At 62.6% G+C, this 25,220-nt stretch overlaps 7 protein-coding genes across 7 annotated transcripts in view; 4 read left to right on the top strand and 3 right to left on the bottom strand.

Moving 5' to 3' along the window:
- Nucleotides 1-917, top strand: part of MNEG_1394 (fructose-bisphosphate aldolase, class I) — a gene marked incomplete at both ends in the record, with an annotated part of 2,462 nt that extends 1,545 nt beyond the window's left edge. Inside the window, 3 exons of the mRNA XM_014050116.1 lie at nt 6-43; nt 268-744; nt 911-917. Coding sequence (XP_013905570.1) covers nt 6-43; nt 268-744; nt 911-917 — 522 coding nt within the window. The remainder of the gene's footprint in view (nt 1-5; nt 44-267; nt 745-910) is intronic.
- A 913-nt stretch (nt 918-1,830) lies between these two features.
- MNEG_1395 (hypothetical protein) lies at nt 1,831-3,973 on the bottom strand (the record flags this gene model as incomplete). Its single annotated transcript, XM_014050117.1, has 4 exons — nt 1,831-2,304; nt 2,822-2,996; nt 3,171-3,510; nt 3,739-3,973. The coding sequence occupies 4 exons, from the start codon at nt 3,971-3,973 to the stop codon at nt 1,831-1,833; spliced, it is 1,224 nt and encodes a 407-aa protein (XP_013905571.1).
- Nucleotides 3,974-4,338: 365 nt separating this feature from the next.
- MNEG_1396 (26S proteasome non-ATPase regulatory subunit 1) lies at nt 4,339-11,058 on the top strand (the record flags this gene model as incomplete). Its single annotated transcript, XM_014050118.1, has 19 exons — nt 4,339-4,533; nt 4,772-4,877; nt 5,154-5,365; nt 5,613-5,681; nt 5,894-6,052; nt 6,233-6,550; nt 6,694-6,781; nt 6,962-7,081; nt 7,260-7,448; nt 7,619-7,704; nt 7,864-7,929; nt 8,124-8,246; nt 8,389-8,562; nt 8,793-8,951; nt 9,194-9,332; nt 9,486-9,591; nt 9,786-9,948; nt 10,301-10,853; nt 11,045-11,058. 19 exons carry the CDS (start codon nt 4,339-4,341, stop codon nt 11,056-11,058), a joined length of 3,039 nt encoding a protein of 1,012 aa, XP_013905572.1.
- Nucleotides 11,059-11,998: 940 nt separating this feature from the next.
- Nucleotides 11,999-15,829, top strand: MNEG_1397 (Potassium voltage-gated channel subfamily Hmember 2; the record flags this gene model as incomplete). Its single annotated transcript, XM_014050119.1, has 11 exons — nt 11,999-12,187; nt 12,366-12,454; nt 12,718-12,847; nt 13,099-13,184; nt 13,347-13,474; nt 13,604-13,665; nt 13,885-14,026; nt 14,255-14,404; nt 14,724-14,867; nt 15,422-15,581; nt 15,745-15,829. 11 exons carry the CDS (start codon nt 11,999-12,001, stop codon nt 15,827-15,829), a joined length of 1,365 nt encoding a protein of 454 aa, XP_013905573.1.
- A 2,174-nt stretch (nt 15,830-18,003) lies between these two features.
- MNEG_1398 (dolichol-phosphate mannosyltransferase) lies at nt 18,004-18,999 on the bottom strand (the record flags this gene model as incomplete). The annotated part of the gene is made up of 2 exons (XM_014050120.1): nt 18,004-18,567; nt 18,763-18,999. 2 exons carry the CDS (start codon nt 18,997-18,999, stop codon nt 18,004-18,006), a joined length of 801 nt encoding a protein of 266 aa, XP_013905574.1.
- Nucleotides 19,000-19,702: 703 nt separating this feature from the next.
- Nucleotides 19,703-20,470, top strand: MNEG_1399 (hypothetical protein; the record flags this gene model as incomplete). Its single annotated transcript, XM_014050121.1, has 3 exons — nt 19,703-19,801; nt 19,907-20,150; nt 20,367-20,470. 3 exons carry the CDS (start codon nt 19,703-19,705, stop codon nt 20,468-20,470), a joined length of 447 nt encoding a protein of 148 aa, XP_013905575.1.
- A 1,912-nt stretch (nt 20,471-22,382) lies between these two features.
- MNEG_1400 (hypothetical protein) lies at nt 22,383-24,966 on the bottom strand (the record flags this gene model as incomplete). The annotated part of the gene is made up of 6 exons (XM_014050122.1): nt 22,383-22,795; nt 23,376-23,576; nt 23,776-23,852; nt 24,136-24,230; nt 24,548-24,739; nt 24,940-24,966. The coding sequence occupies 6 exons, from the start codon at nt 24,964-24,966 to the stop codon at nt 22,383-22,385; spliced, it is 1,005 nt and encodes a 334-aa protein (XP_013905576.1).
- Between the last annotated feature and the right edge of the window lie 254 nt (nt 24,967-25,220).

Genomic DNA, 25,220 nt, shown 5'->3' on the forward strand with positions numbered 1-25,220 from the left:
TGGAGCCCGAGGTGCTGCTGGACGGCGAGCACGACATCGACGCGTGAGTTGGCGCAACGCTCCCGGGGTGATAGGCGCAGCTTGGCAGGACGGTTTTTGGGGTCGCCGCGCGTCGTTCGTGCTGCCTGCCTGCAGCCAGTGACCCAATATTACCGGCTGCAAGCACGAGGTTGTGGGCAACCAGCCTGTGGAGGGTTCGTGTTCCAGTCCAGCCTTGTCTTCAGGCACTCACGCCCTGGCGCCGCACACCCATCCCACCCTGCGCAGCTGCCTGGAGGTGCAGGAGGCCATCTGGGCTGAGACCTTCAAGTACCTGGCCGACAACAAGGTGCTGTTTGAGGGCATCCTGCTCAAGCCCGCCATGGTGACCCCCGGCGCTGACGCCAAGGTCAAGGCCTCCCCCGAGACCGTGGCCTCCTACACCCTCAAGATGCTGCGCCGCCGCGTGCCCCCGGCTGTGCCCGGCATCATGTTCCTGAGCGGCGGCCAGTCCGAGCTGGAGGCCACCCTCAACCTCAACGCCATGAACCAGAGCCCCAACCCCTGGCACGTGTCGTTCAGCTACGCGCGCGCCCTGCAGAACAGCGTGCTCAAGAGCTGGCAGGGCAAGCCCGAGAACCTCGCGGCCGGCCAGGAGGCGCTCCTCAAGCGCGCCAAGGCCAACAGCGACGCGCAGCTCGGCCAGTACGACGCCAGCGGCGAGAGCGCCGCCGCCGGCGAGCGCACCTACGAGAAGGGCTACAAGTGAGTCTCGTGGTCTTGGTGTTTTGAGAGGAGGGAGGGGGGAAAGGTGCCCAGGTGGAGCCCTGCCTGTGTCTGGCCCAGGCAGTTGATGGCGATGAGACTGATGCCGGTCGCAGCAGACCCTCCTGATGTCCCCTCTTGCTTGTGTGATCCCCACCCGCTACAGGTACTGAGCGGAACTCACAGAGGAGCACCGTTGGTGAAGCAGGAGGCGGCGGCATGGCAAGGCCGGGTAGGGTAGGGCGTTATCACCCTCCCTTGATGACCGCGCTGTTGCTGTCGGTTGTGCCACCACGCACACACATATACGCGCGATTTTGCACGAATTGACAGCGCATCATATTCTACCCATACAGCAGGTGTAATTGACATTCGCTGCACGCTGACGCTGGTGAAAGCATGAGAAGAGTGTCTGTAGCAGAGCAGCACCAGTGGTGTTCTCCTGTATCAAAGCTATCGGCTATGTGAGTGCTAGAGGCCGGCCAGCAGCATCACAAAGTCCAAACATGATGATTGACCATGAGCAGTTGCTGACCAGATCAGCAGGCTTGCAAAAAGTAAATGAACCACAGATTTGTCAAGACATATGGCTTGTCCCTCTTTTACAAAGCACGTGGGTGACAAGTCAGGCTCACCTGGTGTGCATGGCACCTATAGGCATGTTATGTGTGATACTCCAGGGAGTATCACCTGTGCTGTTCCGTCCTTTGACATGTTGCCGCACTCTGGCAAAATCTCTGGCTGTTAAAAGGTTGCAAGCAACCACAGACGACGGTTCAGCATGCTCCTACAGGGCACACCAAAGTTGATATATCCTGTTGGCAACAAGCAAACTAGGAGCCCCTCAACATTGCCTCCATTGAAGATCCAACTAGTCTTGCCGGCAAGCACATGACTAAAAGTTACTCGGTGGACTTGCTGCGCAGCCGGTGCCATGTGTACACACCCCTTCGCCAGGCAGAGGTAACATGTTGCATGTTAACTGGTTTGTGTCTCAATCCGTATCTACTACTCTACGATTCAGGTGCCTGGTGCGAGTTCGAAAAACACTGACAACCACGTGGTAGACTAATGTGAAGTGGCGCCTCACTTGCCGCCCATCTTGAGCCACTTTGGGACCTTTTTACCGCCCTCCTCACCCGCTCCCACCCCTGCTGCAGTGGACGCCCGCCGCGCCTCGGCAACTGCACGCTCCCGCTCGCGTGCAGCTGCGGCCTCCTCTGCTGCGCTCAGGCCCCCTTTGCCACGAGTGCCGTCTGCTGCCGCGCGAGCCGCCAGTGCGCCGGGCACCACGTCGCGCATCAGCGCGGCGACCTCGGGCCGCAACCAGCCGCCAGGGGCAGGGGCGCCGCCCTGCTGCTTGGCTGCGTCCGCGCCGACGTGCACGTGGGCCGCGGGCACGAGCTTGAGGTCGTACAGCGTGGCGGCCATGTCCCGCTCCCTGAGCACCACCTTGGGGGGAGCGGTGTACAGGTAGAGGGCGGCCGCCACGGAGGGCGCCGCCACGGCGCGTGCGAGCGTGGCCAAGGCACTGGCGGGCTGCGTGGCGGCGAACTCGGCCTAGTGGAGCACCAGAGTGTGGGATTGGGACAGCACGAGGATACGGCATGTCAGCCAAAAGGAGCCGTCAGGCCTCAGACAGCCGTGCATTGCTGGCAGCTCAATCACAACCAGCGTCGCATTGGCTTCTGGCCACCTACTGCATCACATCCTAGGTCGCCCATCCCCTGTTCCCGCTTCTCATGCTCCCCCTCGCCGTCCGAGTTCCCACTATTTCTAGCTCCCCCCTCCCCGCTGTTGTGTCTCCCTCGCCGCAACACACTCAACAATCACACTCTCATGCCAAACTCTCTCAGTCAATACACAAACACACACCAAATTCCTCTAATCCACGCGCACGCACGCGCACGCACGCGCACGCACGTGCACGCACGTACGAAAGCATGCACACACACACAGCCACACCAACAGCTAACCGCAAGATGTCCACAGCAAAGCGACACCCACACATAACACGTGAGATCAGGACACTCGCCTGCACTATTGAGCCATCTGGGAAGTGCAGCCGCACAGGCACCGGCCCCATCGCGTTGGCGCGCGACCGCGCCTGCTGCTCCCGCAGTGCACGCGTCAGCAGCTGGGACTCAGCGGCGGCGCGCTTCTGCGCCGCGCGCGCCACCTCCGCAAAGTCATCAGCTGTGAACTCGAAGAACTCGTCGGGCGGGTCTGAGGCGGCCGATGCCGATGCATTCCTGCAGCAAGGGTAGTTGGCAGGGGGGGCTCTGTGAGGTGGGCGTTGGGTACGAGCACACAGGGATGGCAGGGAGGTGGCCGCGGCTTGCAGTGCGGGCAGCAACACAGCACAGCGGCAGTGTCTTCAGGCCAGGCGTGCATCAAGGCACAACATCATAGTTTGGCGGTCTCACCCTCGTGCCGCGGCCGCGGCCTCCACTGCGCCCTGGCTGAACACCGCAATAGGTGCCGTGATGCCCAACGCCGTCAGCGCAGGGCTCGCAGCCCAGCCCTCTGGCAAGGATACACTGCCGCTGCCGCTAGTGCTGGGAACCGGCTGCGGCTGCACCTCCTGCTGCTGCTCCTGCTGCTGCTCCTGCTGCTGCCCCTGAAGCTGCTGCGACTGCTGCCGCTGCTGCTGCTCCTGCAGCTGCGCCGTGTCTGCCTGGGGAGTTGCTGCGTAGAGCTCAGGAGCAGCTGGATTTTGCTTGAGAGCCGCCGCCGGGGTGTTTGCTGTCACACCTGCAGCGGCCCCTGGGATGAGGCAAATGGTGGGTGTAGCTTCCTCAGATTCAGTGCCCAGCGCAACAAACTGAGCAAGGCTCGAAATGCAGTGGGTGGCAAAATCAGTTGGCCGTACTGCAGCGGGTATTGGGAGTTGTCCCATGTGGCAGTTTTTGGACGGCTCTACACGTTCGCACGCCACATGGTTCGACGCATGTGCATGGGCGTTGACGGCAGCACTGGTGCGCCACCGCTCACCACGAACGACATCCAGCCGGCTGCCCGCAGGGATGTTCAGCAGTCGGAAGGGCGTATCTAAGTCCACATGCTGCTTTTTGTTGTACAGCACCTGAGCGGTGGCGGGGTCCACCGGCGGGCGCCACTTCGCGGCCGCCTCCACTAGCGCTGCTCGTAGGGTCGCCATAGGCCCGATCTTAGCGACGTGCTTCTGCTCGGGCGGCCCAAGGTAATGAAATGTCACATTCGACGCCATCCTCCTTGCAATGAGCCTAGGTACGCAGAGGCTAGGTTGGGGGATGAGCCGAGACACACTGATTTCTTTCGTAGATCAAGAATGACAGATGATCTTGGCTGTATGATATGTGATACAGGACGATGCAAAACAAGCAGGCCGTTATGATACCGCAAACTTCTTGCAGACTGCGGCCCCTTGAAAGTAAAGAACAGCAGGCGCAGTGCAGCAACACCTGCACCTCAGCTTCTCATCACGGCAGAGTGGTTTATGTGGCACGAACGGTATCAGATCACGTTGTGTTAATCGTTTTCAAGACTTAAGTATAAGCTACACGGTCGTGAAAGTCCGTCCGAGTGGCCTCAAGCGAGGCATTAGATCACAGTATGACCTCCGCAGCGGGGCTGCTCACGCTGCTGGAGGAGGACAATGACACTCTCAAGCAGTATGCTCTAGTCAATCTGGACAAGGTCGTACATGACTTCTGGTTCCAGATATCGCCATCGATCGCCTCCGTAGAGGCCCTCTACGAGGATGAGGCCTTCAAGAAAAGGGAGCTTGCGGCGCTTATCGCCTCCAAGGTGAAGACCAGGGCGATCGATCGCCGCCAGCTCGAGTGCGGATGCACGCGGCACCAGCCCGGCGCAGCAGCAGGAGGATGCGTGCATGCAAATTTCTGTGATGCGCCACTGAGTGGCATGGATGCTTGACGCCTGGGACAGCCACCGTTGTCGCTGGTGGGAAGGCCGGCGACTGGCAAACGTTCTGCTGGCAGGCACCCATGCCAGCCCCTTTCTCACCGCATTACGGCTCACACAGGTGTTCTATCACCTCGGTGAGCTTGACTCTGCGCTGACCTACGCCCTGGGTGCTGGCAGCTACTTTGACGTCAACGAGAATTCTGAGTATGTCCGCACCCTTGTTGGTGAGCAAGGAAGGGGCAGCAGATTCGGGATGCAGTTGGGGGCGGTTGTTGTCATCCCAAACGACGTCAGGCAGTGTGCTGCCTGCTGCAAGTGAGCAGCATGTGGCTCAGGTGGTGATTCAACTGAAAGTGTCGTTATGTAATGTTAACTTGGGTCGGCCAGCATTGGAACATGTACCAGCTGCATTCATGGTGCTGGATCGAGCGACGCACAGTTGCCCAAGCAATGCAGAGTGAATTTCAACAGATGAATGCCGCCGATCCTCCCTCTGGCAGCGCGCTGCCTGGACCAGTACTTTGACTCACGGCGGCGCCAGGTGGAGGGCGGCGAGGAGAGCGCTGAGGTGGACCCGCGCCTGGTGGCGGTTGTGGAGCGCATGGTGGAGACCGCGTGCCAGGCTGGCCAGTGGGAGCAGGCAGTGGGCGTGGCGCTCGAGGCGCGGCGCCTGGACATCCTCGAGGCCGTTGTCGGCCGCTGCCCCGACAAGGTACGGCGCCAACTGCGGAGCAGAGAGCGGGGTGCAGATTGCCGGGGGTGATGCGCCAGCCGCCTTGCATTTTGCTGCGTGGACGCGCAGCCAAAGACGACAGGATCTTAGCTGATCAGCAGGAGCAGCGCTGCCAATGCGTGAGAAAGCCTACTTGATTGGTGACGCTTTGCTGTGAATTGGACGCATTGCTGCATCACCAAGGTCCCCGCTCGCGATCGCCTCACTGCCCTGCTCCTGCTTGCAGGGGTCTATTCTGAGCTATGCGCTGCGGGTGACGCAGCGCCTCGTCATCAACCGCAACTTCCGCCACCAGGTGAGTTTGGGTAGTGCTGAGTGGGCAGCTGGCAGATTGAAAGAGACTGGAGAGCACAAGGGTGGTCGTGTTGGCAGAGGCGTCAGGTGGAGAATGCACAGGCTGTCCTTTGCAGTGCGCTCTGCGTTTCATGCTTGACGCATGTTGTGACCCCCCGTCACCCTCCCTCCTTTCTCACTCTCCTCCCTCCTTCTGCATGCCTGGCGGCACAGGTGCTGCGCCTGCTGGTGCGCCTGGCGGAGGAGTCCCCCTCCCCGGACTGGGTGGAGGTGTGCCAGTGCCTCATGTTCCTGGACGATGCGCCGCGCGTCGCCGCCATCCTGGGGCGCTTGGTGGAGGGCAGTGAGGATGACGCCCTGGTGGCCTATCAGGTGGGAACATAGGGCTGGCAGGGGTGGGTGGGCGCAGCCCTGCAGGAGGGGGCTGGCAGAGTGATGTGCTTGTGGCTGATTGGTACACTTGGTTTCATCAGGTCAAGCACCAGCCCTTTCTGCATCTCCCTTGACTGCAATCATGCGCCAAACGTGGCGCCACCGCACTCAACTGCGTAGGCCGCGTTCGACCTCGTGGAGAACGAGATGCAGTCGTTCCTCCAGGCCGTCCTGGATCGCCTGCCAAAGCCGCCAGAGCCCGCGACGCCCGCGCCCGTCGCCGCCGCGGCTCCGGCCGACGGCGCCGCCATGGACACCGACGGCGCCGCTGACGCCGCCGCGGACGCCAACGGCGGGGCTCCCCCTGAGGCTGCGGCCCCTTCAGTGGACCCGGCCAAGGCCGAGCGGCTGGCAAGGCTGCTCGGCATCCTGGCCGGCACCACGCCCATCGGCCTGACGCTGGAGTTCCTGTACCACAACAACCACGCTGACCTGCAGGTGGGGTGGGGGCAGACAGAGCGGACGGCCCGTGCAGGGCCTGTTGTGGGTATAGGCTAGAATCTAGCTAGTTGTGCTCGACCTTAACAGCGACCACCACGCGAACCGCCCGCCCGCCGTGGCTGCGCTGCTGCCTGCTGCAGGTTCTCAAGAACCTCAAGGCCTCGGTGGACGCGCGCGTCAGCGTGCTGCACAGCGCCACCATCCTCGCCAATGCCCTTGTGCACGCGGGTGGGTGAGGCTGGGGGCGGGGGTCGAGTGCCCAAGAGGCAGAGCAAGGTGTCTGCAACCACGGTTGCGTCAGATCTGTGCACATGATGCTGGGAGTAGCGCTCCACCGCCCTCTCGCACGGCCCCGCCCCGTCCACTCCGTTCAAACCCCTCATTAAAACCCCCCGCTTCTCCTGACAGGCACGAGCGTGGACACGTTCCTGCGCGAGAACCTGGAGTGGCTCAGCCGCGCCACAAACTGGGCCAAGTTCAGCGCCACAGCGGGGCTGGGCGTCATCCACCGCGGACAGCTGCAGCAGGGTGCGCAGGCCCTCGGGCGCATGCGTCGCAGCAGCAGGGGCTCGGGCCGCATGATGTTGCCGCCCCTGCATCTGCCGGTAGATTTTCCCAACACAACATGCCAGCCAGCGTATGCTTGTCAGCCCAGTGGTGATGCTCTCATCCTGTCCAATGTGTGGCCATCCCCGCCCCCCCTCAGGCAAGGCCCTGCTGGCGCCCTACCTGCCTCGCGACGGCGCTGGCGGCTCCCCCTACAGCGAGGGCGGTGCCCTGTACGCCCTGGGCCTCATCGCCGCCAACCACGGCGCAGGCCACAGGACCTTCCTGCTGGAGAGCCTACGCGCGGCCGGCAGCCCCGTCATCCAGCACGGCGCCTGCCTGGGGCTAGGTGAGCGCAAGGGACTGCCTTGCGGTGGCGCGGTGCACCCACCTGTTGACTTGCACGTCATGCATGTTGGCGCATGTCTAGTTTGTCAGGGCGCCACCTTCGTCGCTTCAATTGCGGCGCTGGAGCCTCCCCAAACCCTCCACCGCCGTCTCCACCCCTCTTTCTGCCAGGCCTGGCGTGCCTGGGCACGTGTGATGAGGAGGCCTTTGAGGACCTCAAGAACACGCTGTACACGGACGACGCCGTCGCGGGGGAGGTGGGCGGAGGCGGCGGGCAGGGGGAAGGGGGCCCGATGGTTGACATGCAATCGTGCGTGGTGCGGGTTAGGGTGGCGGGGGCAACTGCTTGTGGCTGATGCTGCCAGTCATGAAGGTGTGCTGAATTCCTGACCTCCATGCCCCGTCGCATGCCCCAGGCTGCCGGTCTGGCGATGGGTCTGCTGCTGTGCGGCAGCAGCAGCGACAAAGCCCAGGAGATGCTGGTGCGGGGGACCCGCAAGCGCTCAAAAAGGGGACTTGGGCCGGTGGGCTTGAGGTGGCTGTGAGCCAGGAATGTGAAGTCGTTTGTGTGCATGCCCCGATCTTGCATCACGCGCAGAGCCAGAGCATGCTGTGCTAACGCTTCGCCGTGCCACCCTCCTGTTCCCCCCACCCCCACCCCGCCCGCGTCACCCAGGCCTACGCCCACGACACGGCCCACGAGAAGATCATTCGCGGCCTGGCCCTGGGCCTGGCACTGACGGGCTACAGCCGCGAGGAGGGTGCTGACGCCCTGGTGGAGCAGATGAGCGGCGACCAGGTGGGATGCGCTCTGCTGCAGGAGTATTCTTGTATTCTACTTTGAGGATGTGGCTGAGTCAGCGCAGCTTGACACTAGACACGCCGCTCCTCCTCTTTGCCTCGCACATCAACCCTCACGCCCCACCCCACCCCTTCACCAGGACCCCATCCTGCGCTGGGGTGCGATGTTCTGCCTGGGCCTCGCGTACCGTGGCACGGCCAACAACAACGCCATCGCGCGGCTGCTGCACTGTGCCGTGACGGACGTGTCTGACGACGTACGGCGCGCGGCGGTCACCAGCCTGGGCTTTGTGCTCATGGGCAACCCCGAGCAGGTGCGAGGGGCAGAGATTCCTACTCTGGAGGGCGGGCACGGCAGGGACGTCAGTGGCGTGGCCGGGGGAGCTCCATACCCCCCAGATGATCAGGCACAGCGGGGGTGCCACACCAAACGCCGCGGACGCCGCCACTGCCGCGCCTGTTGAGGTGTTGCCCTGCAAGCACTGTTCCCTGCGCCCTCGTGCCTACCAACCCATCAACGCCCATCTCATTGTCCACGGTGCAGTGCCCGCGCATCGTGTCGCTGCTGGCGGAGTCGTTCAACCCCCACGTGCGCTACGGCGCGGCCCTGGCCGTGGGCATCGCCTGCGCCGGCAGCGGTGGGCGCGAGGCTGTGGCTCTGCTGGAGAGCATGGTGGCGGACAGCGTCGACTTTGTTCGACAGGTGGGGAAAACAGAGTGAGGTGGGGTGGGAGAAACGTGATTGTCGGGCCAGGAAGGTGTTCGAGAGAGTCAGTCAAGGCGGCCTAGGACCAGGCAGAGTGGGTGGCCCAGCGCACCCTCTCCTGGTGGTGCGTTGTGCAGATGCCACCCGCAACATGTTAGGTTCCAAGCTGCCTCACACCCACTCGCCCCTGTCTTCCTTGCCCTGGTCTCTCGCCCCATCACCCCGGCTGCGCCGTCCAGGGTGTGTACATCGCCCTGGCGCTGGTGCTGCTGCAGCAGCCCGAGGGGCGCGTGGAGGGCCTGCGCAAGAGGCTGGCCAAGGCAGTAGGGGACAAGCACGAGGAGACCATGGCGCGCATGGGGGCATCGGTCGCAACAGGTGGGGACGGGCAGGGCGGCGTTCCAGGCGGCCTCGCCAGCTGCGGTGCAGGCGCAGCACCCGGCAGCCCTCAATCTCGCCTGCTGGACGTCGTCGGCTGGCTCAGGCTCGGTCCGTATCCCAGCTGAACGACACGACCGCGCATCTCCACAGGCATCCTGGATGCAGGCGGCCGCAACGTGACGGTGGGGCTGCGCTCCCGCAGCGGCTACTTCCGGCGCACCAGTGTCGTGGGCCTTGCGCTCTTCACATACCACTGGTGAGCTGTGGTGCCGGGAGGCGGCCCGGGGCAGATGAGACAGCACCAGGGAGGCCCCAAGGGGGGGCAGGCGGCGCAGGAACGTGAGCTGAAGGGGCTGCAGGGTACAGACAGCATTTAAAAGGCCAGCGCTCCAGGCTGAACCCGACGTCACACCTCCTCTCCCGATTTCTCTCCCCCCCCCCTTTCCCCAGGTACTGGCACCCTGTTGCGCACTGCCTCTCCCTGGCGTTCACGCCCAGCGCGCTCATCGGGCTGGACGCGTCCCTGCGCACCCCCAAGCTGGAGGTCAACGTGGCGGCGCGGCCCTCGCTCTTTGCGTACCCACCGCCACTCACGGTGGAGGCCAGCAAGGAGGTGCGGCACAGGCATGGCAGGGCGACTGCTGCAGGCTGTCGCGTGCCTGCACTTGCAAGCAAAGTTCTACAGCGTGTTGCAAAGCAGCCGATGCGTGAGTGCACACGTACTTACAATACATGTGCACACACGCTTTCAGGCAGACACACGCAAATGTATACACATCAACACATCTGTGCGCATGCGCGGAGTCGAACCAAACTTGCTCACATGACACACATGTCACGCCCTTCTCAACACCATGGCATCTTCATGGCTGCTTGCTATGATGGCAACTTGGCCCGCCCCTATCCTCTCCCCACATTTGCCCCCTCTTACACACAAACACATGCGCACTCACACCACACTGCAGGTGGCCAAGGTGGAGAAGGCCGTGCTGTCCACCACCGCAAAGGCGCGCGAGAGGGCGCGCAAGAAGGAGCTGGAGAAGAAGGACAAGGAGGGCGGCGCAGCGGCGGAGCCCGCGGCCAAGGAGGGACCCAGCGCCATGGACACGGACGACAAGGCGGCGGCGGCAGCGGGGTCAGGAGCAGCGGCCAAAGAGGGCGGCGGCGCGGAGGGCGCGGTCAAGGCGGAGGGCGAGGAGGGCGGTGGTGCAGGTGCTGCCAGCGCTCCCAAGAAGCCGGACGAGCCGAGCAGCTACGTGCTGACGACGCCGTCCCGCATGACGCTGCAGCAGGTCAGGTTTGTGAGCTTCGCGCCCGACTCCCGCTTCGTGCCTGTCAAGCGCGGCGCCCCGCCGATCGGGTTTGTGGTGCTGCGCGACACGCGGCCCGGGGAGCCCGTTGACTATGCCGCCAGCGCGGCGGTCGGCGGCGTGGTGGGCGCGGCGGGCGGTGCGGCAGGGGCGGGGCCCGCAGCAGCGCCAGTGCAGGACGCGGAGCCGCCGCCCCCGGCGCCTTTCGGTGAGTGGCGACGGCTGTTGGGGGCAATCAGACGAGCAGAGCGTTGCTGCAGATTGTGTAGGGTGAATGTGTTTGTGCAGATGGTTTTGGCCCTGCGCCCATTGTGCAGGAGATCTGGCTGCAATGCGCCCGACACAAACACCAGCACTTGCGCCTCCCTCACCCACGACTCGCTGCCTGCGCCCCCGCAGAGTTCGATGGCTGAAGGTCAACGTAGGGTTTTTCATCACGCGTGGCGGCGTTCACAATGCAGCAGGCTGCTTGTCTGCGTTCCAGGGCCAGGTGTAACAAATCGTCGGTTTTTCACGGTTGGAAATGTCCATCAAGGGGCAGTGGGGTGTGTGTACACATGTCGGCAAGATAGCTGCAAGGCTATCATGAACTCAGCAGGATGCGGCAGCATCATGACAATGTGTGTCGTTGCCCTGGCTCCCCTAGATCGAAGTGCTTTGACCGACCATAGGGGTTTGACCTGATCACCAATAGGGATGTCCAATTCATCGTCGCTCACCGCATTTTGGTCATACAAAACAAACGCATCCTAAGTTATCCCGTGAGGTAGACGGCACATGTAAACGTACAGATCGTCGTACCAAAGTTCCCATATTACTTCGAATTCACGAGTCCGATCAATCATCCAACCTGCGTGCGTCGCTGAATTTCTGCCATCACCTGGCCTCTCCAAAGTGCAGCGCGTTGCCGCGGAGGATTGCAGCGGCTGCATGTGCGCTCAGCTGCGTACTGCAGCGGGCGCGTGGCCCCACCGCCAGCCGTCCTCTATGCTTATTGCCAGGCCATAGCGTCTCAGCAATCAGAGGCGGCGGCCGCGCAGGAGCGCTGCAGTGGGCCCTTGGCGGCGCATGATGCGCCGGTGAAAGGATCAGGGCCGCCTCGCAGGAATGGACGAGCAGCAGCCCAGCTACCCGCACCCACGGCCTGGCTGCAGAGGCGGCGACGCCCTCCTGCGCTTCAGCAGCCTGTGGCGCGATCCTCACGATAGCGTAGCCGTGTCATCACCTCCAGGCGTTGGTGACAATGTGGCACCGCAGCGCAGATGGGCAGCGTGCTGCCGCACAGAGGGCAAGCGACTCCTGCTGGGCCTATGGCGGAATTTCAAGGTGAGTGCAGTGCCGATTCGAAAAAAAATGAAAACCTCTGCCACAAATGCACCGGGACAGGGTGCTCCACCAGTATCCCACAGCCCCCGCCCTCTGACCCACCCCAACCAGATGCTGGCGTGGGACGTGGTGTGCCCCAGCTCCCCGGCGCGCCTGGCATGGGACGTCTGGATGATGGCGCTGGTCGCCTACTTGTGCTGCGTCGTGCCCTACGAGGTGGGCCTTTGCGCAGTGGGTCTTGACGCAGGCCTCGGCCGAGATGCGTGACAGGGGTTGTGCAGCCCCATCACCGTTAATCTCCGCCACGGTGCACTTGCAGCGCGATTTGGGAGCATGCACCAGCAAGCAGCACGCCGTACACCATTTCAAGCCCCGAACTGCGGCCCTCCCCCAGGTGGCGTTTGCTTACAGCAGCGCCGGCCTGACGGTCGTGAACGCGGTGGTTGACGCCATGTTCTGGATCGACCTGCTCATGAACTTCAGGTGGGCGGGAGGCCCAGCAGGCAGCAGAAAGGGGCGAGGCCGTTGTTGGTTTTGTGGGGATTACAGACGCTTCACAGGCCAGCCTACCGCTCCTTCGAGGGCAACTGCCTGCCTGCACGGCTCTGAAACTGTGTTTGTCTCTCGCCTCCTGCTCTGTCAAAACATCCGTCTTGATCACTTCCCTATCCCCATGCCGCCACTCACTGCACCCACCCAAGGACGGCGTTTGTTGATGAGCGTCGCCGCGTCGTGGTGGTGACCAGCCACGCCGCCGTCGCGCGCCGCTACCTGCGCGGCTGGTTTGCTGTTGACCTGGTGACGACCATGCCCTGGGACACCATGGTGATCGCACTGGTGGAGAGATGCAGCCTGGAGGATGGGGCGCCTGCACACGTGAGCAACAGCTTAAGGGGGGTGTGCGTAAAGCTGACGGCACAATCCTGGTCAACGTGTCAGTGGATCCCCAAGCCACGCTCAAAACTTTTCCCGGGTGGTTCGGCAGGTTTTCAACTGGCACTGACCGGGTGACCCAGATGAATCGCAACACCCCACCAGGGCTGCTTGCGCTCCTCTGGTGTTCGGTGACAGCGACCCATGAGCATGCCTGCGCATGCCCGCTTTGCGCCCGCCTCCCCGCCTCCCAGGCTGCGCGCGTGGTGCCGCTCATCCGGGTGCTGCGGCTGCTCAAGATAGCGCGCATGCTGCGTGTGCTCAGGCTGGGACGCTTCAGGTGCGCTGATGAGTGCCACAGGAACATTCTGGAACACGGCACAACCCCAACACACGTAATGCCAGGCTGCTGTGGGTGTCACTGCTGATCCCCGCATTACGTGCTGCCTCATAGCCATGGACTTGATCCCCGCCGCCACCACCCCCCCTTGATGGTACGCAGGCAGGGCATGATGCTGACGATGTACGTCGGCTGTGGCCTGCTGATGCTGCACCTGCTGGCCTGCACCTGGTACTTCATCGCCACGCTCGTCTCACCAGACCTGGCTGGAACATGGGTGGAGCGGGCTGGTGAGTGGGTGATCAAAAGGGTGTTGGCGTCGGTGGTTGGTTCCACACGGCCCCAGGGGACAGGGGAGGAAACCCTGTTGGCAAAGCTGCGGTTGTCAATGCTGCCGCCCTGCCACCCCGTGCGCCCAGGCTTCAAGGGCGCAGGGCCGTACGAGCTATACACGGCCTGCGTGTACTGGACAGTCTCAACGGTGGGGCGAATAGGGTTGGGATGGGCCAACCGGCAGCGCAGTTGATGGTCAAGTCTCAACCTCACAGTATGACACATATACATGATCCTGCAAAGCAAAGCTCAGCTGCCTGAACATCGCTCTAAGATTCCTGCTGTCAGGGCTGCTATCTGGCAGTCATTTCCTCCTCCCACCAACCCTCGCTGAATGCCTGCACCCTCCCCGCAACTGCCCTCCCAGCTGGGCACCGTTGGTTTTGGTGACATCGTCGCCTCCAACCCGCCAGAGATGCTGTACTCCATATTTGCCATTGTCGTGGGCATCTCCGTGTTTGCCTACACCGCGTCCAGGGTGTCGGTGCTGGCGGCCGACCTGGCAGGAGGTGCGCGTAAGGCAGATGCACGCGCCGGCTCCTGCATTGAGTTGGGATGCAAGTTGTGACAGGAGCAGCAGAAGCACTTGTTTGTGTACGGGCAGTTCAAGGCCCGTAGTTCCAAGGCCGCTCGTGTGCCCATGCAGTAGCACTGGCATCGGGCAAGGATCTCCACGCCTGCGCGTCAGTCCTGCCCCACGGACCTCCTCCCTCGCAACCCCTCGGGGCTCTTACAAGGTGACGACCATGTTGAGGCGCGGCTGGGGGAGGTGGACACGTTCCTGCGCGCATGGAACGTGCCGCTGCGGCTGGCGCTGCGGGTGCGGTCGTACCTGGCGTTTGTGCTCAAGCGCCAGGTCAGCAGGGAGCAGGCTGCCCTCGTCAACGGTGGGCGGGAGGTGGGAGAGGGCTTTCTCAGAGGGGGCGAGAGGGAGCGAATGACGGGACAGTGGCGTGTTACTTATGTTTTGCAGAGTGCCAGGGGCTTGATGCATGTGTGATGCTAGGAGTCTCTCCTTACTGGTATAGACCTGGGAACTCTAATGCAAAATGTTTGGCTATGGGTGGACGGCGCTGGTTTCATCAGCGGGCGGGCTTGCAGCAACAGCCAGAACGAGCGGCGCTCTGCTCGCGCTTTCATCCTGTGCCCCATCGACCGACCGCGTTTCGCTTGCCCCTCTTCACCACTCCCTCGCCTGCGCTGCAGAGCTGAGTGCCCCCCTGCGCACAGAGCTGGTGCTGGCGCTGCACCGTGACGCCCTGCAGGCGGTGCCGCTGCTGCTGGGGGCGCACGACCCGTTGCAGCTGGCTGATGTCGTGGCGCGCCTGCAGCTGCAAACCTTTGCACCGGGTGAGCATCAAGTGAAGGGCGCGGGCGCTGCGACGAGGCAGGCATCGGGGTGCAACTGAGGCTGGTTCGGGGGTGGTGCGTGTCAGCACCGGCACATTCCCCTTGCCCCAGTACTGCCCCGCCGGATGGCTTGCTCGGTCTTTACAAACCCAAGGCACTGGACGCCTGACCGCCGCTCCCTCTTGCAGGTGACGTCGTTTTCCGCCAGGGCGATGCTGGGGATGTTTTGTATTTTGTGGCATTTGGCAGGCTGGAGGTGCGGCACTACGAGTCGCACGCGCCCTGGCACGGCGGCAGTAGCGACAGTGATGGCAGCAGCAGCGACGCGGGCGCAAGGGGCGCTCGTCACCCAAGGCAGCGGCGGCGGCGACAGCAGCAGCAGCAGCAGCGGGGCCGGGATGGCAACACTCAATGTGCGGCGGAGGGAACAGCGGCGGCACTGCGGTCCACGGGAGAGGCCAGCGACGGCGTGCCGTTGGCGTCAAGCCTCTACCAAGGCGGTGCAACACCGCGTCACGTCACCCACGTTGATATGGCGACTTTTGACGCTGCAGCCGACAGCCCGCCGCCAACACCCATTGGCTCCAGCACCCGCGGCGAGGGCAGTGGCATTGAGCGGCGCGCCCGCAGCATGGGGCGGGCGTGGCGGCGCGTCAACCGGCTGAGTGGACGCTACCGGCGGTTGGGACACCTGACGCCTGGGCAGCATTTCGGGTGAGATTGGGATGATTGGTGATCAGGAAATTTGTGTTGAAAGCCGGCAGCAGGTGTCGTGCATACCAGGATGAGCCATGTGTGACGCAGCAATCTCATGCACCCTGTTGTCATCCGCTCCACGCCGTCCTCCCCCCTTCCCCACCCCCTCACCCACGTGTAGGGAGTACAGTGCCCTGCTGGGGGAGCCCAGGGCTGCCAGTGTTGTGGCGGTGGAGTTCTGTGAGCTGTTCGCACTCAGCAGGTGAACCTATGGGCTGTCTCCCTGTGTGTATGTGTGTGTGTGTGTGTGTGTGCGCGCGCGCGCGTGCGTACGTGCGTACGTGCGCGTGTGTGCGTGCGTGCATGCATGCATGTGTGTCAGCGTGTGGGGAGTTGTCGGAGGGCAGGGATGGTGCGGATGATGGGTCACGGCGCAACTCACGTTGTGCTTAGGTAGGCGCAATGTGCGCTCCCAGCCGTCTCATCTGCCCATTCGCACAACGAGCCCTGTTGGGCGCTGTGCAACTGAAACATTCCATTTTGGATGGCGCCATTGACAGGTCTGACCTGGAGGAGGTGGTTTCAAAATGGCCCGAGTTGGCCGCAGAGTTTGACCGCCTCGTGCAGGGCTTTGGAACCGACCGCTGCGGCTCGCCAGATTCGGGCCAGGGTTGCGCGGGAGGCAGCGACTGCAGCGGGCAGGCCAGCTCACCGAGTCAGAACGCCTGTTCCGGCGAGGACCAGCCGCACCTGATCCCGCCAGATTGGGGCAAGCCATGCAGCACTGAGGCTGGCGGGATGACGCCCGAGGCTGCTTTGTTGCCGGGCGACGGCCTTGTGAGGGTGGCGCTGTCACCAGGACCGCGGGGCGCAGTGGCTCGCGGCAGCAGTCGCAGCAACCAAGGGGTGAGCAGCACGTGTGACTGCGCCCAGGCGTCCGCCAGCGGCGCAGTAGCCGATGAGCGGTCGAGGGAGGAGGGCCAGGCCACGCAGGAAGCCAGCAGCACAACACATCGCTCCGCGCCGCGTGCCGTGCGGGAGCGTGGGCTTGACCGGCTGAGCCTGGTGGGGTGGATGCGGCCGCAGGACGGACTGCCAGCGGACACTGCGGCACCGACAGCGGGCGGCGGTCAAGGCAGTGTGGTGGAAGACCCTGGGGTGACACCACAGGTGCATGGAAGGCACGGTGGGCAGCAGCGGCAGAGGCGGCGGCTGCGTTGGCAGCAGCAGGAGGAGGAGGAGCAGCAGCAGCAGCAGCAGCAGCAGCAGCAGCAGCAGCAGCAGGAGCAGCGGCAGCAGATGCAGCAGCGGCAGCAGGAACAGCAGCAGCAGCAGCAGGAGCAGCGGCAGCAGATGCAGCAGCAGCAGCAGCAGCTGCCTGCACCAGGCGCTGCAAGCGATGCGCAGCTTCGAACCTCCAGAGAAAGCTGGAATGGGAGCCCGTGACAGGCCAGTCAAAGCTTTGCAGGTCCCAGCGGGGCTATCTACTTGGCAAGCTGCACTGGGCCACACACAAACACAAAATCGCACCATGCAATGCATCCTTGAGCCCTTAAGTGTTGTGCGCCTTGTGAGTAATCTTGGTGACCCGCACACATGCAGGTGTTCTCGTCCTTTCGGCTGCACTTGCTGCCTCACCCGCAAGGTGACATGTCGCAACGTATTGTCACATCAGTCAGTCACACCTGCATGCTGATTAAACACCGCAGGCAGACTGATAAATCTGCCAGCAATGCCTGTAACCCTCTTCATCTGCCCGTTGTGTTTGCGGAGAGTTAATTCTTTCACAGTCATAATGGCCACACCCTAAGCCACGGCTGGCTGATCTCAACCGTGGAGAAAACTTAGAGCCAAGCAGCAAGGATTGGACCGTGTGCTGTGCCTGCGTTTGCACGGCCCCCTGCCCCTCAACAAGTCAGCGGATTGCACGCATGTAAAGGTGCCCCAACTTCAGCAGTGCCTGTGGCAGGACAGCTTCTGCCTGAACAGCGCGCCTGTATTTGCGTCGAATCCCACCAATTCACCGCCATCACAGTGGGGCCGACTGCATGCAACACAAGCATCACCTACAATTGTTTGCACGGCAGGAAAGGCTGCGCTCTTGAAGCAGCTGCAAGACCTCAATGGCCAGCGAGGTGTCACGTTGCACATACCGCTGCTGAGTGGTCAGCAAGGCCAGCATGCCACAGCATGCAGACGTGACCTTTTACATGAAGGGGTGCTGATTGCAGCGAAAAAAGGCCCAGGCGCTAGAGCGCCCTGCAAGGCAGCACGCAGCTCTTGTTGACAGGCTCATCAAACAGGCATGGTTGCACCAGGCAGACAAAGCAGATGGAGCAGCAAAGAGAGCATGATCATTTGTTGGTTATTATGTTGTGAGGCCTCAATGTGGTGGTGGGGCAGCCCGCCGCTATAGCCGCCCTGAACTGTGATGCATGGGTCACAGCTGCAGCAGCAGCCGCACGAGGCCCACCAAAAACTGCGCAAACTCGTGCGCCCCGAGCTTGCTGGTGCCATACAGGCGGTCGACGAACACAATGGGCACCTCGGCCATGCGTGCGCCTGATGCGGCCGCCCTCGCCATCATCTCCATTTGGAACGCGTAGCCAGTGCAGGCACACTGCGGCAGCAGCGCCGCCAGCATGTCCCGCCGGTACAGGCGGTACGCCCCCGTCAGGTCGCTGGCCGCCAAACCCAGGAGCGTGCGCGCCAGCACGTTCGCGCCGCGACTCGTGAGCTTGCGGGCCGCGTCCCAGCCCGCGACGCCGCCGCCTGGCAGGTAGCGGCTGCCATACACAACGTCAGCGCCGGTCTCAGCCTGGCGTGCCACCATGGCAGGGATGTACTTGGGGTGGTGCGACAGGTCAGCGTCCATGAGGATGACCCAGCCGCCACTGGCGCGCCGCAGGCCATGGGCGTAGGCGCTGCCCAGGCCCAGCTTGCGGGAGCGCGGCGCCAGCAGCAAGCGGTCGGGCCCATAGGCGGCCTGCAGCGCCCGCACGACCTGCGGACCGCAATTGTGGCAGCATGTTTTTGCGAGGCGCGCAGTTTGTGCCCCGCACGCACAAAATGAGCGCAGCTCGGCACGCTTTACATGACTTGCCGCACCTGCTGCTTGCTGACGGTAGGACAGTAGCCCGAATGGTCATGGATCAATTGTGTGAATATGCGCAACCGCTTAATCCAAGTTGAGCCCCACCTCCCAGCGGCTCCCCATCATCATCCTCACATCAGCTGTGCCGTCAGGGCTGGCGTCGTCCACAATGACGATTTCGTAGTCTAGTCCTGCAGCACTACACACCTCATGGACTAACGCCACCAGCAGCGGCACGTTCTCAGCCTCGTTGTAGGTGGGCGCGACGATGCTGTAGCGTTGCGGGCGGGATGCATCGCCACCCTCCGCTGCTGATGCGGCGACCGCCGCGCCCCTCACCATGAACGCTGTGAACACAGGCCCAGCGCGATAGATGGGGATAAGCGCCTTGCAAAAAGCCTTTAAAGGCTGCAAAATGTAATCAAGCGTTGTCCACCCTGCCGGCAGATCGCTTGATCATGATATCTCAAAAATGTTGTCGGTGTTTTGCTAGTCGAGGTATTTTGATCATTTGAAACCAACCAGATGCTGCATTTGCGCATCGGGACACACTCGGGTGCCACGAGTCCGTTGTCGTGGATTTTGAAAATGCAAACGGATACGAACTGCTGTTACAATTGCAAATATCACTTTGATAAGCGTTTCAGACTTGTATTACATTGCACGGCGCTATTACTTGAACGCTAACACGGCCCGTGATCATACCGAGATCAACCACGATCGCATGACCGCCTATATCATGAAGCCGCCCGCAGTCAAGCGTAGTTTCAGGATACCTGTGCTCGCCGTGACAATCGTCGCGGCACTCAGCTTTGGCTGGCTGCTGAGCAATTCGACCAATGGTGTCGGTGCTTCATTCGCTGCAGCGCTTGAGCACGGCGCAACAGGCCGCCAGGTGCTCATGGCCTTGCGCCGCAGCTCCCAGGCCATCAAAGCCGAGTGCGCTGCATACGCAGTCCCGCCGCCGCTGCCGTTGCCAGAGGAAAAGTTGGCCCTCGGACGCGAGGCCGTCGCGCTGATCCGGGGCAAGGGCGTGCTTGCCGCGATGGGCGCCAATGAGACCATAGCAGCCTTCTTGCGGGGCTGCACGCTGGAGGAGCGTGAGCGCATTGGCTACGAGGCCCACAGCACTGCCCTGTACCTGGTGAGGCTCTGCGGAGGCACGCATGGGCGAAACTACCCCAGGCGGCAAGCATGCAGCACTGGTGTGGCTGCACACGGCATGCGACCTCCGCATGCGTGCTCGCAGGGCGAAGAGGTCGTGACCGTGCAGTCTGCTGAGGAGGAGGCTGTGCTGGCGGCGGCGCCGCTGCGCGACCTGGCGGCTCTCAACGGCATCAACATCGGCGCGGGCGGGCGCCCGGTGCACCCGACGCTGTTGATGGTCGATGCTCACCGCGGCTTTGGCAGCGAGGGGGCGGCGCTGCCATCAGCTCAGAAGGCTCCTCTGTCTACCATCATGGCATGGGCGGATGACCTGCCGTTCAAGCAGGGTGCGGGAGTCAGCAATCAGAGCATGGGAGACCATGCCTGTGGCAGCACGTGGCGATTGGGAGAGGCAGAAAGCGTGTGCGGCATTCGTGCGTGCAGCAGCGGCGCATGCATCCGCAGCTGCCGTCATTCTGGCCAGCACGGCGTAGCAAAGCGCTGCTGCGAGGCTCATTATGCACCCGCCCCCTTCCTTGGGGCACCATCCTGATGGCCTGCAGGCAGTCTGGATTACGCCATCAGCCTTCACAACCTGGAGCACTTGCCTGACCCTGTGGGTATGCTTCAGCCCCAGCTGCAGTTCTGCCACGACATGCAGTCATGATGCAGTATGTGCAGGCGTATCCCCGTAACAGGCATGCCAGCTCCACAAGGCGCCGCCGCGGCCGCCCTGTGCCTGCACATGAGAGCTCCACCCGCCTGTGACTCACCATGTGCATCCTCCTTGCGTGTGCTGCTCGTGCCAGGCGGGCGCTGTGCTGCACTACTTGAGCCTTCTCAAGCCCGGTGGCGGCCTGGGCGTCGTGATCCCCAACTGGCGATATGCATGGCCTGCAAATAATGACAACTCCCCGTGGGGCCACCGGTGGAACACAGGACCAGAGGTGAGCAGGGCCTTGCTTCGTGGAGAGGGGGGGTGCTAGCAGGAATGCGCCCCAGCCGGGCTACGCTGCGTTACACATGGGGCAGCTGGCATACGCAGGTAAATACAGTGTTTGATGCAGTGTGCGATGACAGCCCCAACTCGGCAAAACATCGCGGACCGCCAGCAGCCCCGTCACGACACTGTGTGCATCCCTGTGTTTCCTGGATCAGAGGGTCTGCCAAGACCCTCTGTTTTGCGTTCTTCCCACCTTCCCACCACCCAAACACACACTTATGCCCATATACACACACACTCACTTCTTTCGGGTCCAAATCGCACGGCTTCCCTTGCCCACAGGTTGTGTGTGAGCTCCATGCAAAGCACTGGGCCCACATCGCTGACCTGGAGGCCCTCAACACCTACCCTAAGTACCGCCTCTCCTTTGACTTCGTGCTGCGCAAGCACGGAGATTTTGTCCCCTTCAATCAATCCGCCCCTGCCTCAATAACTGGTGCACAGCTCGTGGCTGACGGAACGTTCCTGGGGCCAATCACGCGGCGCGCGCGCCGCACGCTGCTGGGTGCACGGCGCGCTCTGTCAAATGTAAATGCATGGGCTGTGCGCCGTGCGCCTGCGGCTGGGCTACCTGCATGACGCTGGCAGAGTGCAAAGCCTGCGCATGCTGAATTGCGAAGTATCATGTGTCCGCTTCTGTTGGCGTCGGATGCGCCACTGTGACTCACCTCGATGCCTGCTTTGCCGTCATGCTCACCTTCAGCCTGCAACACATGCACGCGCAAGAAAACATTATGATCCTCTGGCAAGAGGCAAATACCCTTTCACTCTGCTGCCTGTGCAAACATCAACGCCCTTGACCATGAACGAGGCAAAAACAAGCATCCCGGTACTTTTTATATGAGCTTCCTTTTCTCGGTGTCACCCACCCTGCACGCGGTTTTGAGCTTGCAAGTCAGCTGCCATCCACCTTTTGTTTGACTGGCCACGATGTCACCCATAGTGCTATTCAATGCATGCGTACGATTTTCACATAGTCACATGATGTTTCATGTGCACTGCTAACAGTGGCACTCTGCTGGCATTGCACACCAGCTACCACCAACTTTGACTTCATCAGTAGCTTTGTAAAGCTGGCAAAGCAAGAAATACGCCTGAGGCCTTCACAGGACATCGCGTTACATTGTGACGCGTTGCGCCATCTGAGTTCTTGCCGCCCAAGGGTTGATGTAGGCTGCACAGAAAGCAGCTCGCGGCGCATGCAGGCGCGCAAATGCATCGCAGCGCCTACGGACAAGCGAGAAGCTCCCACAGGAAATTTTGATTTGGGCGCATTGCAAGACATGAACAGAGCACCCCCTCGAAGTAGCAGGGGTGGGGTCATTTTGCAAGCTGCACTACATCATCAGCAAATCAGCACGTGAGGTTTGCGGCACTCGGAGGGGTCACATGGAAACGAATAGCAACAAATGATTACCCACAATGTGACACAAATGCTGCTTGGGTCACCTAGCTTGGCAAGGTGGGTGCATGAGGAATTTGATCGCTCGCCGTCGCCTTGCTGTGCAGCGACTGCTGTTGGCTTCTGTATCGCACTGTTGCTCTGGTGATATGGTGCACAGCTGCACCCCCCGCCTCAGCGACGCCCAGTCACCTTGCCCTTGCGCCCCAATCCCCTGCCACCGCGCCGCGTCTTGCGGGCCGCGCCTTCCATCTGCTGCTGCAGGCTCCTGATGCCCTCCAGCTGCGCCTGCAGCCGCCCCGCTGCCTCACGCAGGTCCCCTTGGGCCGCACCCCGCAGGGACTCGCCGCCCGCCACTGCCACAGGCGCCTCCGTCACCTCGTCACTGTCGTTGCTCCTGCCCTGAGCCATCTGAGGCCACGGCGCCACTGCGTCGCCCCACTCGAGACCACCCACTGGCAGTAAGTCCGCCGGTGCGGCCTTGGACTCTGCGCTGGCGACAAGCGCCGCAGCGTCCATCTCAGTGCTCAGCTGCTCAAAAGTGGACAGCGACGGCACGGCCCCGTCCTCGGCCTCGGCCAAGCCACCTGCGTGTGCTGGCGGCAATACCACCTCGCCAGCACAGGGCTCCGCCCACGGCTCCTCCGCAGACATGAGTGTGTTGAACTGCCCCGCAAGCCCAGCAGCACCCAGGGGTCCCCCGCCTGTCCATCACGTCAGCGGCGGGCAGCAGCGGGCTGTCATCCCAGCCCAGCACCTCAAGCGCCGGCGGCACAGTAGCAGCATGCGATGCCTCCGCCGCAGGCAAGTCATGTGAAAAGCCATCGCTGAGCGCCAACGAGTGCTGCTCAGAAATCGCGCCAGCACCCTGGGGCGGCACGTGCTCTGGGGGCATCCACGCGTCCGGCGCTGCCGCCGCCGGCAGCTGCCAAGCGGACGTCGCAGTGGGCTGTGTCGCGGCAGGCTCCTGGGCTGGGCCCTGCTGCTGCTGCTGCAGTGATCCCTGCAGCCAGAATTCCCCGTTAGACGAGGAAGATTGGTAAAAGGGCTGCAAACCCATATTTGCCTGCTGATCATACACGCCTTGGTTCGTATGCCCAGCCGCCGCCGCCGCCGCAGCGCTGTTCTGGTCCTGGCGATACCATTCACCGCTGGATTCATAACCACCCGCGCCGCCGTCAATGTAGCCGCCCTGCCAATCGGCATCCCACACTGTGGCCGGCCAATAGGCTGTCAACGGTTCAAGTGCAGCGGCTGCAGAGCCGCCGCCAAACACCGCCTCATCGTCCTCGTCGGCGCGCGTGTCGCGGGCGTCCCGCAGCGAAAAGAAGGCGTTGTAGGGCGTGTCTATGACCTGGTCTGCGCCACCTGGGAGGTGGGTCGAAACGGCAAGGCCTGACAATGTGTGGGTGGTGATTGGCAACAAATTGCACCTGGCAGGTGTGGTCTCATCCAGTTAATGCAAGTGCCAGACCTGCTGTGTGTGCACAGGCCCGTCACCCTGACCTGCCCTAAACAAAGGCCCCACTTCTTGCGCTCCCCGCTGTGTCCTTTGATGACGGCCCACCCTGCAGGGTCTCTGGCGACCACCAGTCGCGGTTGTCGCGCTCCCACTTGCGGCGCTGGATCAGGTCACGGCGGTCCCTGCGGCAGTGGGGCGCAGCAGCCCGCAAACGTCTTGCGACACAGGGTTGGCCATGGGGGTGAGGCCAGATCGCTGGGCAGCACGCTGCGGTGCCCTCAAGGCGTGGCTTGTGCCTCCATGCCCTGCCGTGCGCACGCCCGCAGAGCTCACAGTGCAGTCTGGCCCATGCTTCGTCCGCCTTGCGCAGCACCGCGCCCCCTGCAAGCTGCCGCCCCCTAAAAGCAGCCGTTGCCAAGATCGCTGCCTGCTGGCCCCGTCTCGCAGAAGCTTCGTGCCCCGCACCTCTTGGCCTTGTCTCGCGGCCTCTCAAAGCGCTCCCGCGCCCTGAGCTCCTGCCTGAGGCCGGCCTCCCTGTACAGGTCCTGGTAGCGTCGCACCTTCGAGGCCGGCGAGTGAGGCGAGGAAAGGTGAAAGCATGAGAGTGGCAGGACGGCAACAAAGCAGCAACACGCATTGCGGCAACATGCGGTTTGATGGCGATACAGGCGGCTGGCGTGGCTATCTTGCAGGCGCTCAGTCTGCTCTGCGGCGGTTGTTGTGTACTCGGGGACCAAGGGGAGGTGCGGCTGCCGCAGTGCCTGATCTATTGCACTGTGGGCCTTTACCATACGAGGGGCGCCTGATGCTGCGCTGCAACATCAAATCGGGTCCACGCTCTCCCTGCCGTTAACGCCGGTTGCAGGGTGTCGCCCACCATCTTGTCTTCCAAGCGCGGGTCACAGGCATCGCGGCTGCCCTCAAGCGGCGCGTACACCTCAAAAGCAAACGACTCGCCACAACTGCCCTTTCCCCGATGCCGGCGCTGCGCGCTGCCCCGGTGGGAGGCGCAGACGGCGAGGCGGCCGCGATTGGGGGCCAGCGAGTGCCCTGGGCTGCCCCCGGCCACCTGCGCTTGCCAAGTCAGCAAGAAGCGAAGGTAAAGGAGGCTAAAAGTGCTGGCGCCCCAATTTTCTTCATGCAAGGTGGAACCATGGTCGCTTTGCTGCGACGCCCATTCATGCGTTTCGCCCTTGGAAGTATGACGTCCCTGCACATGTGTCGGCCCCCAGCCGCCGCTGCTCATCCTTCGCGGCGCAGGAAACTCACCCCTGTTGCCGATCCTAGAGTGTACATGGTTGTCAAGGGCACAACTGGAGGCGCTGTATATTGTTCGGGTGGCTATATGCAGGCCGTTACGTCTCGGTGAACTGCCGTGTAGATCGGCAAGGCTATTCTGTTCAATTTCTTGAAGCAGCCGTGCCAGCAGACCTTTGTCACCTTGATGTTTGCCAAGACCGGAGCAAAGTCCGCAAGGAAACAGGTGGGCAGGGGGAAGCTCGGGCGAACCTGCCTTCCCGAGACATTTGTTCAGATAGGAAACTGCATTC

Source organism: Monoraphidium neglectum (assembly GCF_000611645.1).
Source record: "Monoraphidium neglectum strain SAG 48.87 unplaced genomic scaffold scaffold00138, whole genome shotgun sequence".
NCBI classification, from domain to species: Eukaryota; Viridiplantae; Chlorophyta; class Chlorophyceae; order Sphaeropleales; family Selenastraceae; genus Monoraphidium; species Monoraphidium neglectum.